The 15,925-nt window shown below is 42.2% G+C and overlaps 1 protein-coding gene across 7 annotated transcripts in view; it reads right to left on the bottom strand.

The window, feature by feature from the left end:
* Nucleotides 1-10,054: 10,054 nt before the first annotated feature.
* Nucleotides 10,055-15,925, bottom strand: part of LOC131691114 (eye-specific diacylglycerol kinase) — a 256,899-nt gene continuing 251,028 nt past the window's right edge. For all 7 annotated transcript variants that reach the window (XM_058977302.1, XM_058977319.1, XM_058977326.1 and 4 more), the window contains one exon: nt 10,055-15,920. In XM_058977302.1, coding sequence (XP_058833285.1) covers nt 15,877-15,920 — 44 coding nt within the window. In that variant the 3' untranslated portion in view covers nt 10,055-15,876. The remainder of the gene's footprint in view (nt 15,921-15,925) is intronic.

Here is a 15,925-nt window from a genome sequence, read left to right on the forward strand (position 1 = left end):
GTTTACATTAACAAAAAATAGAATTCAAAGTGAAAATTCAAAAGCACAAATGAGAGTTTTCTGACATTTTCCTTCGGTCATCTGCACATTGGCAGAAAATTTGAAGTTTTGTTAATAAACGATTAAAGTTTAGGCACAGATAACAGACGTTTAGGCTAGAACAAAATTTCTTCAAAAACGTGTGTAAACTTTCAAATTAATAAACGTTGGAAATCCGTGTTTCACTATTGCCATCTGCGCAACTGTTTGCTACACGTGTTTGACAGCTGCACCCTAACTGCATTGTATCGATCACTGCGCCATCTGCAAACGTTTGCCAAACGTGTTTCAGACGTCTAATTTATTCGGAATTTCAGTAGCGGGTATTTACACACGATTCAAATCGAGCCTAAACGTCTGTTATCTGTGGTTTAGGTGATGTTTTTTTGCAGCGGTGTGTGATTAAAGTGCATTTAAAAAAGTGTACTGAAAATGAGAAGAAGAAAAATAAGAGTGTTTCGAAAAGAATGTGAAGAGGGGTGATATTTTCGCACAAAATAAGAGCTACAGATGGAATTCCGTCAAAAACTCGGGTTGATTGTATAGGAAAATGTTCTGGCGTCCTCAAGTAGCAGTTTCGTGGTACACCGGCAAGGTTAGTGTATTGAAAAACGTATTGTTATATTTGCTCATGTCAGATACATGGTTAGGCACGGGAGAGAGGTGTGTGCGGCGTAGGAGCTATATTGTGGCTCGCTTGTATAATGTCCTTAAACCCAATAAAAAGAAGTACAAATCTAAATTCATCGATTTTAATGGTTGTATTCTTCGAAGACCGTACAGTGTTTCAAAATCGTCCACAACGCGTCCTATACTGGACGCAAGTTAAACTTTGAACCAACGACGGATTCTCACTGGACAATTTTGAAAAATCCATTTCTTAGAGAAAGTTTCTAGCGAACAACATTCGCCAACGTTGGACATTTATTCAAAGTTCGTCTGAAAAACCAAACAACAAAAGCTTATTCTAAATATAAGCAGAAACTCACCACCATCTCATCTCTATAGTCCCTTCATCCAAGCTAGCCATGTGTGACTGCAAAGACCTGTTGGTGTGGTGAATGTAAACCTCTCCCCCGGTGTAAATAGAAGCAAGGAATCAAAATAGAACCGGAAAGGAGCGAACGGTGTGGCGCCTCTCTTGCAATTTGTCCAACAATACGTTAGTCGCCGCGCCCGGTATGCGAGAGGCTGTCTTTGTTATTTTGCGAAACGCGTGCTTCTACAGATGAGTAGTAGGTACCGGGCTAAAAATAAAAATCCCCAAGGCAAGGCAACACTGGTTCGAGTGGGGGAGAAACGTCAACGCGATTTTTGGTTTTCGTGTTCGCTTGCCAATTCGAATTTGAACTGTGTTTGAATCATGATCGGCATGGTAAGAATGCGCTGAACATTCTCTGACCTGATCGAGATGCTGTAGTATTGAGAGTTATGCGACTGTTTGACCTTGGTTCGTGGTTTGCACGATCCGTGCTTGGTTAATTTGGTTTGAATTTTGGAATCACTGTTTTTATGGCCTTGGATAGATCTTACAGCACTGAGAACTGACATACAAGTAGAGTTTTCAATTTGTGTAAGAAATTAAACTGTCACTTTGAAATGACAACAGCAAGTAGCAACTTGCCACAGGTCGGCGCTTCGATCGGTCAGCAATCGCTATACGGAACTATGTAAACTTGGATTCAATGGTGACTAATGCATGCGAACTTGTATGTGATGGTGATTTTCAACGGATTTTCATTTAAATGTTTACACAGGTTTTTCGTGAATGTTTGTTCTATCTTATATGTCTGTTCTCTATGCTTACAGTATTATGTTGAGTTGGACGCCGTTCTACAGTCTTGCATGGATTCCAATACAATGAAGTTATGTAAAGTTTACTAGGTTATGACTAATCAATTAAAGACAGTTGACTTAACCCTTAAATGTGTAATGTTGTTTTAAAATTGCAGAAGCCATCTCAAAATTATCATAGTAACATATCAAAGCTGTTCAGTGGTTTTCAACCTTTTTCGTTCCATGTACCCCGTTCCGAATATTGATACCCATGATGTACCCCTTTCTGAAAATTGTTTACCATCATTACCCCTCCGGGTTTGACCCGGAGACTCCAGTTTTTGGAGAGGATCTCATGGCCTCCGGATTTTGCATCTATTTCTCCGAGTATAGTGATAAAACGAATAATTTTAACCGGATAAGTACAACGTTTATCACGGTATCTTTTTGCGCTCGCTGCCTTGCTGTCGCTGCTCCAAAACACGTAAAAGCAAGTCTATCCTACTTCTTTGCCACTTTTCTTTGAAATTGAGCGTATATTTTGACGCTTTTATTGATTTCCACGAAATTAAAATATTATCACCTTCTCAGATCAGAAGGAAAAAACCAAGTAAATTTTATCCGGATCATTATTCCTCACGCTATTTGTGGAGACGGAGAATTTTGCGACTCATCTTATCTCGGAAAAATTGGACATCGGATAAGCTTCTTCTTGCGTGAGTGAGAGAGAGAATTACAATGCCTGAACAGGAGTCTTCAAGTCAAGGTGTTTCTCCGTGCCGAGAACTGAATGGCTGGCAGGACTAAAATATGCCAGTCACGCACAGAGTGTCGTGGGTCTTACTCTTGCTGTGTTAAGCGAATCTCTGACACAGTGGACATTTGTTTCTTCGCAAATCGTGGGATTCAAATGATGGTCATGTCTCTAATACCCATTTCAGGGTTCGCTATAGGCGATTATAAGACAACGTGTTTGGTATCTTCTAGTTGCTGTACAACAAGTGCTGATGATGAATTGTGTAGTGCTGTAATCGAGTATGGTTAGAGTAGCACAAATTAATCTTCAGCATAAACGAACAGCAACTATAAATCTATCCCGCCTTGTGCAGGAAGGTTCAAGAACCGTATTTCCATAAAGGAAACTTCTATGTTGGACAGCTACTTAACCCCGTCTTCGTAGCTTTCAACAAAAATGTCATGACAAATCCACGTAAAATGCCTCGTGCATGTGTACTTGCGAATAGTCCTATTGACGCATGTCTTAAGGTCGAATTCACAACTCGCGATATTCGTGCTGTCACGGTAAATATGACTATTGAAAACATAAACAAGAAATACGTCTATTGTTCGGCATATTCGCCGCATAATAAACCACCACCTTCTGATGATTTCAAAAGGGTTGTATCATACTGTGGCAGAAATGGGTTTCCCCTAATAATCGGCAGTGATGCAAATGCCCACCACATCATTTGAGGCAGCTCAGACATCAATCTGAGAGGCACCGAATTAATGGAACACTTAAGTAGTACAAATCCGCGATTCTTAATGCAGGACTCTGCCCAACATTTGCACGAGCTGGCAGAGAAGATATGTTAGATGTAACTTTTTGCTCTGACGCTATTAAACATGAGTAGACAAACTGGCTCGTACCAAACGAGCTCGAACCGCCGTTATCTGATCATAAGTACATCGTCTTTGATCATTTAAACGTCTCACTTGATATCGTCACATATCGTAATGCCAAATCTACGAACTGGGACCTCTACGAAGAGTGGCTTGGCGACTAGGTTTCATGGCTATCTTCCGACGATTGAATCTCCAAGTGACTTGGATGATGTCATGGTTAAAACAAGCTCACTCATAGTAGCAGCATACCAAGAGGCTTGTCCGCTTCGAGTTATGCGTGCTTCTAGAGGTACACCTTGTTCCGAACTTGTTCGACTCAAACAGGTATGTAGAAGAGCTTGGAATCGCAGACGCAGGGATGGGTCGGAGGCGGGTCGGACTTCCCCAATCCTTCCCATGGAAAATGATGAAAAGAAAATTCTTGGCAAGGCACAAATCTCCGATCAACATGGGGAACGTGCCATTTGAGCCAGACACTACTGATTCCTGATTCCCTCTCAAACGGTTTTATCATCTCTGCATAATATTTCGCGATAAAGCTTGCAAAAATAACAGTTTATTCATCAATTGGTTGATGAGGTGATTCTTTTAGAATTTATTTTCCATGTTAACCGATTTTCCATACTAATTTCCATAAAAACTTTGGAGGGTCCGTAGACACATCTGTACCAAAATTTGAACAATTATTAAGAACCCTAAAAGGAATCAGTAAAGCCTGGTGGAGCTTATATTTTTTTTCTTCCATATAAATTTGAGCCAGTCTAATGAACAACCGTCCGTGGTGTTTGGGAAATCCAATAAGCCGGCTTCTTCCTCATCGTGAAAGGAATCACGACAGTTGCTCGCAATCCAAATTTCTTTGCACGCTGCAGAAGGCTCGGAAGAACGCCGATATCCTTCCCACCGGTCAAGAGTTTAACAAAGCCTTCTCCAACATAAAACCAATGGAGGCTCTCGCTACCACCCCCGGAAAATTCGCCTGGATGAAGTCAGCTACCCTTTGCTACAAATATGCTCCACCAGACGCTGGAATAGTGCGGTTGGACTGTTTGAACCTCGTTTTGCCAATCCATCCCATCCTCTTAGAAAGTCACCCTTGTAAATCCCCACACCAAGGAAGGGCGACACTCCTCGTACGGGGAAAGACCTTCGGTCTAGTAGTCTGCAGCCCCTCGACTCGCTCAGTAAGTGGCTGGAGGGGGATTATGCTCACTACTACAAATACACATCCAGGGTTTCACCTATACTCACCCCGGTACTCATTCACTTCAGGAACTATTCGAAAATGGACCATCCAAAACTGTTAGAACCAAGGTGAACCACTGCAAGGTGGAGAAATTATTTAAAATGCTCAAAAGCGGGGCCTTGAAATTTCCTTCATCTGAAACACACGAAGACGAAGGCTGACGACTCCTTTCGAGTCCGGAAGTCGAATCAAAATCGTAGAATCATTGTGCAAAGCTGCGGTACTACACTATTTGAACACATATTTATAATTTATTTTCTCCCACCCTCACAATTATCTTAACCTAGGTTACGTCACTTATTCAGGTCTACTAGCGCTTTTTGTTGATGCAGGTCTATCGATAGCATTTCCGACGAAGATGACAGGTGCTGTAGTTGAGGCTTCCGTGTCCAGTTCTTTGTGACGGTCGAATCGCAGCCGGCTTGGGTTTCGTGGCTGTACCTGTTCCCCGAAATGGCGAAGAACCTCATGTAGCGTCGGTAGGGCAACCCCTCCTGCGTGAGCGACCCACCCGTCTCAGATGACAACCTGGACTTGGAAGGCCATCACTCACACAGTTTGATGTTGTAAGCAGCGTAGGATTTAGGGATTGGGAACGGGAATGAGACAGTCTAGCGGCACTTATCAATTTGGTAAAGCCAACTAACAACTGTCGTAACCGGTGGTTACAAGTCTGCTCCCATGCGTAGGGCGAGCACTATGGAGCTGAACGCCAACAAACGGCCTATGAACTATCTCGAAAAAAAAACTCATATCTTGATCAGCGCGAATTCGTCTATCGTAAGGGTGGAAGAACTGGAGTCCATCTTGGAGCCTTTGGAGAAATCGTCTTGCAGGCCCTGGCAGACAATCAGCATGCCAACATAGCTATCTTGGACAGTGCCAATGTCTCCAACGAAGTCCATCGCTGAGGGAGGTCTTCCGCAAGCAGCTAACTGGGAAGTCACCAAAAACCTTGGGAACTACATCAAGGATTACCTCAACAATCGTGTCTTCTGGGTAGAAGTCCGCAGTTTACAATCCAAAACGTATGTGGAAGAAAACGGTGTCCTACAGGGATTCATCCTTTCCGGAACCTTATTACTGGTCAACATGTGCTTCCTCTTTGTATCCCTGCCGAGGGAAGTTTGCCGACGACATCATAATCGTCTTGGTAAGGGGATCGACCGGTCGACTGAGGATAAAACTCCAAACGGCAGTTAACGTAAGATGAACCGAACCAGAGGCGTTCAGCATAGCTACCGCAAAGTGCTCAGTATCCCACGCCACTCAAGACTGTGGCCCCAAATGGTTACTTGGGATGAGTATACACTTGCTCCCAGTGACCTTCAGGAATCAGAATATATTGGCTTAAATGGCACTTTTAATGTGAGAATTCCTCTTCGCGAGGAATGGCTGTCTGTGGCTGGATGGAGCGACAACTTGAAGAATACGTAGTTTGTTATACTGACGGTTCTTTGTTGAAGGGCCGAGCCGGTGCTGGTGTCTATTGTCATGAAATGAGACTAAACCAATTTCATTCGCTTGGTATTCAAAGCAGAAATCTTTGCGATTCTGTGTGGCGTACAATCAGCACTTCACCAGAAAATTTGCGGTAAAAGAATCTATATTTGCCCTGAAAGCACTTAGTTCGGTAGATTCGAGATCGACATTAGTAATCGCATGTCGAACTCAAATCGAAGAACTTAGACTTTCAAATGTTATCTGCTTTCTATAGGTACCTGGTCATTCCGGGATTACTGCACTTTTCTGCCTTATGTGAGTCCGAAAATATCAAAGAATTTGTTGCATTTTTCCAAGCACAACTGCAGTATTCTAGTCAGGGCACTGACTGGACATTGCAAAAAAGTGCGCGGAAAAACAAAAATGGGACGCGGTGAACAGAGTAGATGTTCAGATCATGTCAGCGTTGCAACGAAGATGGTGAGTGGAGTTACGACTGGCAGCGTATCAGTACACGGCTTCGGGTCTCGTCGGGACACATGAGAACCGAAAGTCATCCTCCCATTGGAATCGCAGAACTGACAACGGCACCTAATCGACCCCAGCATCGTGATAACAGTCCTTCGAGAACTTTCGTCATCGGGAAATTTCTACGTTGGAGTAGGCTAGGCCCACCGCCGGGAATTAGTTCGAGAACTTGAAGTAGCACCGACAAATAGTGGTAGGGGCGCTTGTGAATTGGACTCTCCATCCAGAATCGCAGGACTGACCTCGGCATCACCCGGGTAGCATTGGTTTCGGAAGATCTTCCACTGCCGGGGAACTCTTCGTCGGAGTAGGAAAGATCCACCGTCAGGGACTATTCCGAGTAGTCCGTAGCGAATTGCCAGCTTGAATCGTCGGGGCAGAAGTAAACCGGACGCAGTCGTCCACCCGGAATCGCTGGCCAGACCTCGGCATTCTACCGGACTTCATCGAAGCAAGAATAACGTACTAGTTCAGATACATAGTCTAACTGGACACCCAGATGGTGCTAGTTACTGACGAGGAGAATCCGAAACACTAAAACAAAAAAACCATACTTTATGTAAGGCATGTGCCCTCATGCACAAAGAAATTGGTCTTGTCCAAAATTTTTCCCACTTGGGAATTTTGCATAGAAGAATAACGCGTGCGTCAACGGTTGCGAGAGACGTTCTTTCGTAGGGGAGCTCTCCACCGAGGTAGGCTAGCTCTACTGCGGAGACTATGCCAAGTAGCACCGAACGCGACAAACCACCAGTACAGAGTCGCCGGGGCACCAGTGGACCGGAAGTCACCCTCCAGCCGGAATTGCTGGATTGACCACGGCATCCAACTGATCAACGCAAAGTGAAGCGCATACCGTGCAGGACTGATATGTCGGTTATGAGACAAGCGAGCTAGCATGACCAGTTAGACCTAGAATCAAGTGAAGTGCATGAGCCTCCCCCCGAAGTAGTTATTTCAAATAGAATCCAAGGGATCAGGCAAATGTCGGACTCCTTAGAGGAGTAGGGTTCAGAGTTATCTGTTCTGTTCAGAGTCCCTCACTGTGGCACAGGATGGACGACTATGATCCAACTATTGAACGAGTCCTGGATCAGCGTAAACGCTTTAACACCAAGTAAAAAACACATACACCCAACTGGACCCCATTGTCGACCATTGAAGCAACTTTTACAGCTAACGGGCCCGGGTTCTGACCGGTTTCTGTTGTTTGGGACTACTGTTAGCTTGTTCATTTGCTCGGTGACATTTGTAGCCTCCTCGAAGACGGATTCGCCACATAGTTCCGTGTTTAGTTTTTTCGCCAAAATGGCATAGATTATTAACGAAAAAACCAAAAATCAATTGTCCCAAGTGATTTTCTTGTGTGAAACCTTTAGGCATCTCAACTACGATTGAGCCTGAGGTACCAACCCTTCAAAGGCTGCATTAAGATATTGGATTTCAATCAACTATGGACAACGAGTGAGAAACGCCGCTTCTTAACAGGCTGACCTTTATTGAATGTGGTTGGATCACCACTTGCGCTTGGATCTGTGCTAGTTGATCTCGAAAGCTGCTGTTCGTGGAACGAGGAATTCACCTGAATCGGTGAAATGCAAAGGATAACAATTTAACGGATGACTTCGGCCGAACAAAGGTCAACTGACTGACAGGACTTTATATGTTTGAAAAAATGGTACCTAGATCTTCGTTTAAGTTTGTATATTGAGGCTTTAACCTCCTGGTCATTCGCCCGGGAAAGATAGTATATATAATTCATTTATAAAAAGTTATGTTTCATTGTTTTGCATCTTGATTCTTGATTGGGATCTTGTTAGATGGGTCGCGGAGAATATGGTGGGTTCTTGGTGAGCCGCGGAAAATCCTCCCATCACCCGGTCCGGGTGCGGCGAGCGGCCCGCAATTGATGATGTTGAAGTTTTTCATTGTCCAGGATGATTGCTTGTTTGTTGGGAGTTCGTTATATGTTGTCAAAGAGGTCAACGTCTTTAATGAAATCGAGCATAATCTCTTCTCTCACAGGGTCATTTGAGGGAGCGTCGCGTATGGAGAGAGGAAGGTCGTGTCTTGATCGGAGGTCTTGAAGTTCCAGGCAGTTCAGGAAAATGTGTTCAACGGTATTCCGAGAATCACACGAAGTAAAGATGGGTGGTGGAACATTTGAAATCGTGTGTTCGTGTGAGGTTCTAGTGTGTCCGGTTCGCAATCGGTAGAGTACTCTTTGTTCTTTCCAATCTTGACGGTCATCCCAGTTGACGAGGAGACCCTTTATCTTCTGGAGATGGCCGGTGGGAAACGAAATGATTGTTGAGGGTTTCTTTGAAGTGGCGTATGATGTCTCCTTAGTGAGAATCCTTCTGGATTTCCGATCCCGGGCTGCCAGGGAGTCAGCTTCCGCGTTACCCAGGATGCCACAATGTCCAGGGATCCAACATAGAGTGGTGAGTGGGTCTGATTCGTTTTCAAAGGCCTAGAGAAAAGGATGACAGGATTGGCCTTTTTCGAGAGCTCGGAGTACCGAGAGCGAATCTGTAAAGATAACGGTTGCAGTATTTTCTGGTTTTTGAGCCAGGGCCAGGCCAATTGCTGCTGCTTCAGCGGAGAATACGGAACATTCTTTGCTGCTGACTCCGACTCCAACTTCGTTGTCTTTTTTTTGAGCCGTCCGTGAAGAAGCGGGTATGTCTGGAAAAGTCGGTGAATTAGTTGCTTATATGCTGACCGTGCGATCTCGGGGGCTGCTCCGGCTCGGATGGACAGGGCCAGGGAAGTAGCGATGTTAGGAGAACGGGTATTCCATGGGCGAGGTCAAATCCGATGGAGTCGGGCAAGTGACTAGATCTTCGTGTTTCTTCTCAGTTTAGCAACAAATCAGGAGTCACACAAGAAAACAATATGGGTACATTATTGTACACGATGTTTTTCAAGGATGAAGAATGTGGTTTTGGGTCAGAAAAATTGATCCATGACATCAAACAGAATTTCAATTAGTTTAATCAGTGAAAGTAAATTAAAAATGCGGTTGCGTCAATTGGACTTGACTAACTGGACAACAAAAAACATTCATCACGTGTTGTTTATGTTAACAAAGTCAATAGCGAAATGGACTTCCTGACTATTAGTAGAGAAAAAAGAATAATTATTGCATTCAAGGATGATGTGATTTGTCTAATTATTCGCCAATCTGTAAATACAAACCGTGTTAAGAAATAAGTTTCCAAAATTCAACACTATTTTGTCAGAAAGGTGTCCCCCCCCTTACCAGCCGGCTGGAGCTGCCTATGGCTATATCACGGAGAGCTTAGCCAAAATGTTAGGAAACAATAATGACATACGTCTTACCGAGATTCGGGCCCTTCTTTGTTGTTCTATTTGCGCAATACAGAGTGCAGCTCGATTAGTGAGATTCAAGAGTTTAATGGTTTGTTTTTATTTGTTTAGCCTTAAATTCCAACTTCGGCCTGGTGCCTTTGTTTGCACTTTTCAATCCACTTGTTTTAGTTACTAGTTTTTTTTCTTTTCTGTAGGCTGCCTTCTGTCTATGTGTGAGATGCGAAAGAATTTTACTGATGACTGCGTGTGTGTATTTGCGGTCAAATCCTAAATTGTTGGTGGTTTATTTGCGGTTTGAATTGTTTTAAACTTTTGATAAGAAATATGTTGTTTACGAAAAAAGAAATATTGGATTTTTTTTTGGTGAGTAATCTTCAGCCGTAAGGTACAGGGTGCTTACTATTCTGACTTCAAACTAGCTTTACTAGATTAATAGTTTTCTAACTTACATTTAAGTAGTATTGGAAAATTCTCCTCAAAAGGCTTTAGTGTGACTGTGTGTAGTGTTTGTGTAGTCTGCCTGTGTGTGTATGTGTTTGGGTGGGTGTTCCTGTGATCATTCACCTAGAGATAAAGTACACTATAGTATTGTAAATAAATAGTATTGCCTAAGATGTTTACTATCGGTGTTCGAAGCAACCAAACGATATTTTATTTTTTAGTTCTGTACAACAGTTTTGAATAAGTTAAAAAAAATCTTTAACAACTAACAGATTATTCTTAATAGAATTGGAATGTTTACGATAAAAGTTGTAGCAACTACAGATGTTTGAATTTTCTCTCTGTCCGTTGGATGGCGAGAGATGAATACCGGTGCCGTAACAGGATGGCCTTCCGGTCGGAAGAAGCGTTTCGTTTATAAATCGTATCCATCAGCGTTAGTTGTGTGATTGTTTTTTTTGTTCGTGTGCGGTGAAAGTGTGTTGCGAAAGGGTTTGTGTCCTATGGACAAGTACTGCTGAACACCGTTATTCTATGGTGGATGTGAGACGACACATGAATTTCCTTAACTGATTATGAGAGTCGAGTCGGGTGTTGTGAGATTCTTTTTGCTTTCATTATCACGTCACTCAAATCGATTTGGTCTAAGTTGGAGAGGAAAGTCGTGTGCAAAGAAATGTTGTCTCACGTTATACGCCACCTGCAGAACAAAGGTGAGAGCATTCGATGTTGGTTAATGGTACACCGGATAGGCAGTTTGGAACCGGCAGAAATATAAAGCATTCAAATTTGAAAGTTTAGAAGCGGTGAAAAGTTGAAGGGTCGACTTCTTCACACTCGCTTATTTTTTAAATCAGATATACTGGTGAGTTAAACCTGGTTTAAAAGTTAAGTGAGAGTGAAGAAATCAGTTCTCAGACATCTTTCAGATGTTAAACTAAATTGGACAGGGCTGTAATTTTTTTTTGCCTTGGTGGACAATTTTCAACTTGATTCGCTGGAAAATTTATCGAAACTATGAAAGTCTAATTTGAAAGTCCGAAATCAACCTATTTTCCGCACTATCAATTGGTATGTTTTTTGATAAACCAATTACCTCTCGAAAAGAATATAATCTTAATACTTGCTAACCTTGTTTCTTTTCAGAAAATTCCAAGATTTGTGAACAGAAGCGCACCTGGGATTCCAATTCTTGTTTAAAATTAAAACAAATGCATGGAATCTGAGTAAACGACAACCATAGAAGGATACCGGCCTAAACAACAACCTACTGGACATCCAGATGGAAGCAAGCCACGATTTTCCAACCAATCCATTTGCCAGCTATATCCAACGTCAGAAACGAAATTTTACAACCTATCCGAATAAAACATCTCGCTATCAGTTCCAACTACAATCCGATGCCAATAATGTGTTAATTTTCACGCAAATCGTGAGTGAGTGTTAGGTGTAGGTGTAAGTTACGTGGTTACGGTTGTGTATTTTGTGTTTTACATATCGATACTATTTCTGTGCTCTTGAATCGAAAAATATCCGACCGATATTCGGCCGGTTTTTTTTTTTGGTTTAAGGTGGATCAAATTGTTGCCGTTAATTGTCTAAAAATAGTGTGTCATATCTTCTTTCTTTGTTAGATTCTGTTTCATTGCAACAGAAAATAGAGCTCATCAAATGGACACAAATCCATGCTTTGTAAGGGAGTTTTATCAAAAGAATGTACTTTCATACGTGTTGGTTCTGTTAAATTAGTCACTTAGAAAAAATAGGGTTGTTTGTTGATTTTCGTTTCGTTTTGCAAACGTGTGGGGTTCAATGCGGGAACTTTTGTTTCATTAACTAGTTTAAACTTCCAATATGGTGATACTAACTGTGGTATTATTAAAGGTAGCTGCTTTTCTCCACTCTGAAACTACACCGTGGAGTTTGTTCCAATGTTGGTTTTCGTTTGCTTGTGTTTTTTTTTTAACTACAGTTTTGGACCCTTCACCTTAGCTCTTTACAGTAGTTGCTCAAACCTTCTCCTCAATCGTAGCTTTTCTACTTGTTGTGTTATAGATTATTAGCTTCCCGTGCAGTTAGTAGTGGTGACATTTGAAGGCGAGAGTAAGTGTGTGCCTGTTGCGCGAAAAAAGTGAACAAACTCGACGAGTATTATTTGCTATTTTTTTGACCCTTTTGTGTGACTGTGGGGATGGTATTATTCAAAAAACGTGCAACAAATTTGCTGATGGTCACTAACAGGGCCTATATGTACAGTGGCGGTCGATTAATTTTGATTTACGTTTGTGTTTCATATTGAGAAAAGTTTACACATCTAGTAGATCACAATTTGTTTTATTATTTTTTGAAGTCATGTTAGGAATTATCGTGGCAATGGGTTCCCAGTTCGTCCCGGATCGTCCACAGACTTGTCAGCTGGTTTACCTGACTACTTGCGATGGCTATAGGGTTTCGATTCAACCGCTTGGGAAACGGGGAAGGGAACAGGATTGGGTCAAAGGTAGGTTCCGACCAACAGTCGGCGTACGATTGTCTTTAGCTTCTATTGAGAAAAAATCCGATTACTATTTACAGTTAAACGCTCCGCTATTATCACACGTTGTCTCTTATAGTCTAAAACTTTGACGGTAAAGGGAAGCATTGAGAATGGTAGCTTTCCGCTTCGTCAGTTGCAGTTCTGTTTGCTTTCGAAAATACGGTACAGTTTAATGTTTGTTTGCGAGGGTTTTGACACTGTCTCAAATTGGTCCTTGCGATGCTTTGGACCTTTACACCGGCTTCCAGAGTTGCTGGAAGGAGGAAAAAAGATCCAAGCCATGTTGTGCGGAAAATAGTTCGAATGCAAAGTCTAGGGGCACGAAGACTTTCCATCAAGCCATTTTCCCTTGCTGGGTCGATTGGGTAGAGTAGAAAAATCTAACCGGGGCCCTTTTGTTGCCCTTTTCGATCACGCCTTCTCGGATTGCCGCAGCCGTGTTTGGAGAAGGTCGCAAAGTCCGCCCTTTCCGGCAGTACGAGGCGCACTCTCGGAAAGGATGGAGAGCTCATTTTTTTCAACTTTTTACAACTGTACAAACGACCTCCAGGCGAACGGTCGACGGGAAGGTTAGAAAGAAAAAGGAACCCCACGGGGGAAATGTCTTTTTACATGATCTTACAATCTACGATCGAGAAATTCCTATACTCGCAACCGCGTAAATGTACAAAGTTTTAGTTAACGACATCCTTCTAATTAATTTGTTTCACAGAAAAATCACATTTCAAGTATTTCGGTAATGCTTCTCATTGTATCTTATTTCAGTGTTTTTTATTGATTTATATTCTGCTAGTCTACCGTAGAGATTGAGTTTTCAAAGATCTTTATACAACTGTCGCTTACCTTACCATTTAATTTAATAATTGACATCAGTTTTCACGGGTTACATCCGTCCGCGTAACTAAAGTTTACGTTTTATCCTTCAAAGAACTAGCATAGAATCACTTGTGTTAAACAGTATTCGGTGTCACTACCGCACCACTGACTAGAAAGGAAAAACTGAAAACTGAAGCTGACTGCTGCTTCCGGTTTCGGTAAGGGCACCATAGTTTCGTTCGATTTACACGTGGCTGAGGGACATTGATCAGAAATAACTTGAATGAATTGGAAAAGAAAACTTCTAAACTGATTCGTCGTCGTCGGAGTCGGTGACAGCTCTGTACGACACATGCCTGCTTTGTTTTAATCACTCACGCGAACGCACGGAACGTTTCTATCTTGGTAACGAAAAAACAAACCCTGTTATTCGCAGCCTTCTACGTCCGCGAGTTGAAAAACCACGTGGTTTCTCAAAGAAAGAAAAAGAAACAGAAGCCTAGGCTCGCGCGCTTATTATTATCCTATTGCATACCGTGCGGGGTTTTACCATATCATTTGAACGAGATGAGCCTCCATTTTTTTGTTGTTTGAGATTAGAAATAACGACTTTGGCTAAATTTACAAGTTTTACTATCTCCGTCCGATGGTCAAAAGTCTTTTGTTGATGTTGTTGTTGTTATTATTCGATTATACAGTAACATTGGATTTCCAACCGTGTTCGTTATTGTTTGGAAGAAGAGATACCTATTTACACTTTTTTATTATTATTTTTATCTGATAAACTTTGCAAAAATACTAACTACTCTGTTGTTTTTTGTTATCTCTGTTTTTTTATTTCTACGACTCGAACTTTGAATGGGCTATCTAACGTTTGGAAAAAAGCAATGAAAAATGACCATGCGGCGGCGAGAGGAACGTTCCTTGGTCTCTAATTGTACTGGGAAGGGAAAGGGTGGGCGGTGTTTTTTGGAACAAGCGTTTTTTGATATGTTTATGTGAGGTTTGTAGTCTAATTGGCGGCAATTCCCCCATCGAACTGACTGTCGGGAAACTGAGCCAACGAATTGCGCCGACAAGCGTTAGGTTGGACAAATCCTAGCAAAATTTAGATGATTAATAACGCGTCTAGCAATCAACGACGATTAGACGAAAGGAAATAAATTGTTCCAACCTGCGTCTTCTGGCGGCGCCGGGGCAAAATGTGGAAAACGCTGTGACAAGTCCCGGGGTACGATCCGTTCAAGCTGAGCCTCCTTCAGAGCCATATTTTATACTCATTTTTTCCGGCATCAATGATTAATTTTCAACATTTTTCTTCTATAGTTTCCGCTTCATTGGTCGTCTTTGTTTGAGATTCAATTTTCTCTCTCTCTCTCTCTAGATTCGATTGAAAATCACTTGTTCCGGTTCCAGTGAATGCACTAATGAGCATTCGTCCACCGATCGAGTCAAGTGTGATCGGGCTCGGGGGTGGATGGAACTTTGATTAGGTTAGTACGTTCTGATTTATATCACTTTTATCCTGAACCCGAACCCGGCGGTGCGTGGTGGGTTTCCATCCCTGCCTCCAGCAGTGCAGAAAAAATGCGTATCTCAGTGTGCAAAACGAGGAGCATTAATTAATGTTAAACCATTTGTTAAAATCTTTTGACTAGAGGGGATTGCCTTAATTTAAGCTTCGGTGCGCTATGCGAGAAGCGAGACCCAGCAAAAACAGTAATAAATTAGAATTTGTTTCCCATTATTTCAGCAAAACAGATACATATCTTACACGCAGCAGCGATAGAGTCACGATAAATTTCGCGTCGCTGTAACAGGGGGTAACAATTTTGTAGTGTGGTAAACTTAAACCTTCATTAACACTAAGCGTATAATAGTAGCTAAAGAGTAGTAATAAATAACAATGAACCCGACGACGGTGGTTGCCTTCCGTCCAGAAACAGTCGTTGCCTAAGGTGTTTTTTTTTCTTTGTGTTTTGAGGCAGCAAAGTATCGATGTTTGTTTTTTTTACATGCGTTTGTTCCTTGGTGTGTTGGACATCCGACGAAGCTAGGAGAAGAAACACTGTTGCTTAACGGTGCCAGATCACGAACTTGACTGGTAATCGACGAGTTGGAACTGTTCTTGATCTGAA

The sequence above is a fragment of the Topomyia yanbarensis genome, chromosome 1 (genome assembly GCF_030247195.1).
Source record: "Topomyia yanbarensis strain Yona2022 chromosome 1, ASM3024719v1, whole genome shotgun sequence".
NCBI lineage: Eukaryota > Metazoa > Arthropoda > Insecta > Diptera > Culicidae > Topomyia > Topomyia yanbarensis.